Source organism: Mandrillus leucophaeus, unplaced genomic scaffold, assembly GCF_000951045.1.
Source record: "Mandrillus leucophaeus isolate KB7577 unplaced genomic scaffold, Mleu.le_1.0 Scaffold383, whole genome shotgun sequence".
Lineage (NCBI taxonomy): Eukaryota > Metazoa > Chordata > Mammalia > Primates > Cercopithecidae > Mandrillus > Mandrillus leucophaeus.
In genome coordinates, this window is record NW_012104065.1 from 2,769,334 (window position 1) to 2,773,623 (window position 4,290).

The window sequence follows — 4,290 nt, forward strand, 5'->3', positions numbered from 1 at the left end:
TTCAAGGAGAACTACAAACCACTGCTCAGTGAAATAAAAGAGGACACAAACAAATGGAAGAACATACCATGCTCATGGATAGGAAGAATCAGTATCGTGCAAATGGCTATACTGCCCAAGGTAATTTATAGATTCAATGCCACCCCCATCAAGCTACCAATTACTTTCTTCACAGAACTGGAAAAAAACACTTTAAAGTTAATATGGAACCAAAAAAGAGCCTGCATTGCCAAGACAATTCTAAGCTAAAAGAACAAAGCTGGAGGCATCACACTACCTGAGTTCAAACTATACTGCAAGGCTATAGTAACCAAAACAGCATGGTACTCGTACCAAAACAGAGATATAGACCAATGGAACAGAACAGAACCCTCAGAAATAATAACACACGTCTACAACCATGTGACATTTGACAAATATGACAAAAACAAGAAATGGGGAAAGGATTCCTTATTTAATAAATGGTGCTGGGAAAACTGGCTAGCCATATGCAGAAACCTGAAACTTGATCCCTTACTTACACCTTATACAAAAATTAATTCAAGATGGATTAAAGACATAAATGTTAGACCTAAAACCATAAACAACCCTAGAAGAAAACCTAGGCAATACCATTCAGGACATAGGCATGGGCAAGGACTTCATGACTAAAACACCAAAAGCAATGGCAACAAAAACCAAAATTGACAAATGGGATCTAATTAAACTAAAGAGCTTCTGCACAGCAAAAGAAACTACCATCAGAGTGAACAGGCAACCTACAGAATGGGAAAAAATTTTTGCAATCTGCTTATCTGACAAAGGGCTAATATCCAGAATCTACAAAGAACTCAAAGTTACAAGAAAAAACACCCCCTCAAAAAGTGAGTGAAGGATATGAACAGACACTTCTCAAAAGAAGACATTTGTGCAGTCAACACACACATGAAAAAATGCTCATCATCACTGGCCATCAGAGAAACGCAAATCAAAACCATAATGAGATACCATCTCACACCAGTTAGAATGGCAATCATTAAAAAGTCAAGAAACAACAGGTGCTGGAGAGGATGTGAAGAAGTAGGAACACTTTTACACTGTTGGTGGGACTGTAAACTAGTTCTAGCATTGTGGAAGACAGTGTGGTGATTCCTCCAGGATCTAGAACTAGAAATACCATTTGACCCAGCCATCCCATTACTGGGTATATACCCAAAGGATTATAAATCATGCTGCTATAAAGACACGTGCACACATATGTTTATTGCGGCACTATTCCCAATAACAAAGACTTGGAACCAACCCAAATGTCCATCAGTGATAAACTGGATTAAGAAAATGTGGCACATATACACCATGGAATACTATGCAGCCATAAAAAAGGATGAGTTCATGTCCTTTGTAGGGACATGGATGCAGCTGGAAACCATCATTCTCAGCAAACTATCGCAAGGACAAAAAACCAAACACCGCATGTTCTCACTCATAGATGGGCATTGATCAATGAGAACACTTGGACACAGGAAGGGGAACACGACACACCAGGGCCTGTTGTGGGGTGGGGGGAGGGGGGAGGGATAGTATTAGGAGATATACCTAATGTAAATGATGAGTTAATGGGTGCAGCACACCAACATGGCACATGTATACGTATGTAACAAACCTGCACATTGTGCACATGTACCCTAGAATTTAAAGTATAATAATAATAAAAAAAGAAAATTTACAGGAAATACAGAGGGAAAGTTCTATGCGGATGCAATTCACAAAATTCAGACTACGGGAAATACTCTAAGAAATGTTATGATTTCTTTTTAAAACTGATAAATTAGGGGCCAGGCATGGTGGCTCATGCCTGTAATCCCAGTACTTTGGAGGCCGAGGCAGGTGGATCACGAGGTCGGGGGATCAGGAGGTCAGGAGATTGAGACCATCATGGCTAACACAGTGAAACCCCATGTCTACTAAAAATACAAGAAATTAGCCAGGCGTGTGGTGGGCACCTGTAGTCCCAGCTACTCAGGAGGCTGAGGCAAGAGAATGGTGTGAACCTGGGGGGCGGAGCTTGCAGTGAGCCGAGATCGAGCCACTGCACTCCACCCTGGGCAACAGAGCAAGACTCCGTCTCAAAAAAATATGTATATAAATAATAATAATAAATAGAGATACAGATGCATGGGGAATATATATATATATAAAATGTATAGTTTATGGGACATATCTGGCATTTGGAATGTTTAAACCTTTTTTGGATTTGATTTGAACAAATTATAAAAAAAAAAAAAAAAAAAATTTCAAAAAGGAAACAATCAGGGAGATTTTAACAGTGACCAGACATTTGATGGTGTTAAGAAATCTTCTTCCTCCACAAACACATATGTGGGTGTGTGTGACAGAAACAGAGATTGATAATGACATTGTGGTTATGTTTTTCAAACGGAATTTAACTTTTATGTATACACCTACATAATATATTACATATAAATAAATATAACAAAATACATGAATAAGAAATGCTATAATATTTAGTTTTTGCTTGAAAATTACCTGGGTAAGAAGAAGAAAAAATGAGTGAAGATGAGTTGATAATTGCTGAAGCTCAGAGCTTCAGGTGAGGTTCAGGTATAATCTTTATCTACTTTTGTTTATGCCTAAGATATTCCATTATTAAAACTTTTTTAACCATGGACAGAAAGGAAGATGGGGAGAAGAGGAATCTCTACCTCTAAACTTTTCATTGGATCTAAATCTTGCCATTAGAATCCCATTGCAAAGAAGCAGTCTTAATATTTACTTAAAAATATTCTTGGAGACCATTGCTTTATCAAGGGTAATGACAGACACAATTTTCAAATTCTGAGTTGAAAGAGAAGTTATAAAGAATCAAAGAGAAAGAAGATCTGTCAAGAAAACAATATAAACCCAGAAATTAATGTAAAGTATAATTTACTTACGTTTTTCTGACTGATAAATTAGGTTGTAGTATATCATATGAAGAGTTATCAGAGCCATAAGTGTAGACATAAAAGGAATAAGTAAAACAAGGGCCCAGGCCTGTGAGTGCTGGATGTAAGATATTCCCAGAAACACAATGGTTGCATTTAGGTTCATGAGCCAATAAAACCTGGGGTATACAGACAGACAAAAATAAAAATACCATTGAATCGCTTTAGACAACTATTGCTAATTTTAATGCTTCTATTCAAATGTAAACTACGAAACGATGACATGTTAACTGAACCCAATTTTGCAAATATTGTTTATCAGATTTCTTAACAAGTGTGTAAACATCAGCCCTGACTTAACCAGTTTCATTATCTTTGTTTTATCCTTGTTTAGAATCGACATAGAAAGAATGCTCTCTTTCGTCTAAATCAGAGGTTGGCAAAGTTTTTCTATAAAGGGCTGGATAGACAGTAAATATTTTAGGCTTTGCAGGCCATACGGTCTCTGTAGCATTGTGGTACTAAAGAAGCTGTAGACAACACTTAATCATTCAAATACCCCTAATGAAACTGGAAAGATTAAAAAGTTAATTCTTCCTGTATATTCCAGTTTTCAAAGTATAGGAAAACAGAATACTCAGGAATATGTGGGTTACACTTAGAATAGGCATGTAACTGAAGAAATGAGTGACATTTGAATAAAACTTTCCATTTTTCTTCCCAATGATTAGTATCACAGAGAGGTACCTACCCTAGTAGTCTGGTTTGCAAGTTCTGGGAACATCATCTCTACCTCTCAACTGTTCTCTGGGTCTAAATCTTGCCATTAGAATCCCATTGCAAAGAAGAGATCTTAACTTTTACTTTAAAGATTGAGGTAAAATTAAATACAATAAAATTTACTCATTTACATATATAACTTATATACATATTAGTTTTTTTAAGTGTTTCAGTTGTGCAAGCACCATCAGATAAGTCTTAGTACACTTACACTATCATTAAAATTTAAAGGGTTTATGTGATTAGATGAGACCCACCCAGTATAATCTGGGCTCTGATAACTGAAATCAGCTGATGAGAAACCTCAATTATCTCTGCAAAATTCTTTCACCTTTGCCATATAACATAATTAGGGGAGTGATATTCCAAAATCTTTCCGATATTCTACTGTTTAGAATCAGGTTACAGGTTCTGCCCACACTCAGGGGGATGGGTCCAAACAAGAATGTGGTCCACTGGGGGTCATCCTGGGGCATGTCCACCACATCTTCTTTGTGTTTTCCCTTCCCATGATCGATCTCTCTCTCTCTCTCTCTCTCTCTCTCTCTCTCTCTCTCTCTCTCTCCCGCCTCCCCATAGATTATTT

At 37.1% G+C, this 4,290-nt stretch overlaps 1 protein-coding gene across 1 annotated transcript in view; it reads right to left on the reverse strand.

Annotated features, from left to right (window-relative positions):
• Positions 1-4,290, reverse strand: part of SLC15A5 (solute carrier family 15, member 5) — a 102,264-nt gene that overhangs the window by 75,850 nt on the left and 22,124 nt on the right. The window contains exon 3 of the mRNA XM_011990831.1: positions 2,934-3,103. Within this exon, the coding sequence (XP_011846221.1) occupies positions 2,934-3,103 (170 nt within the window). The remainder of the gene's footprint in view (positions 1-2,933; positions 3,104-4,290) is intronic.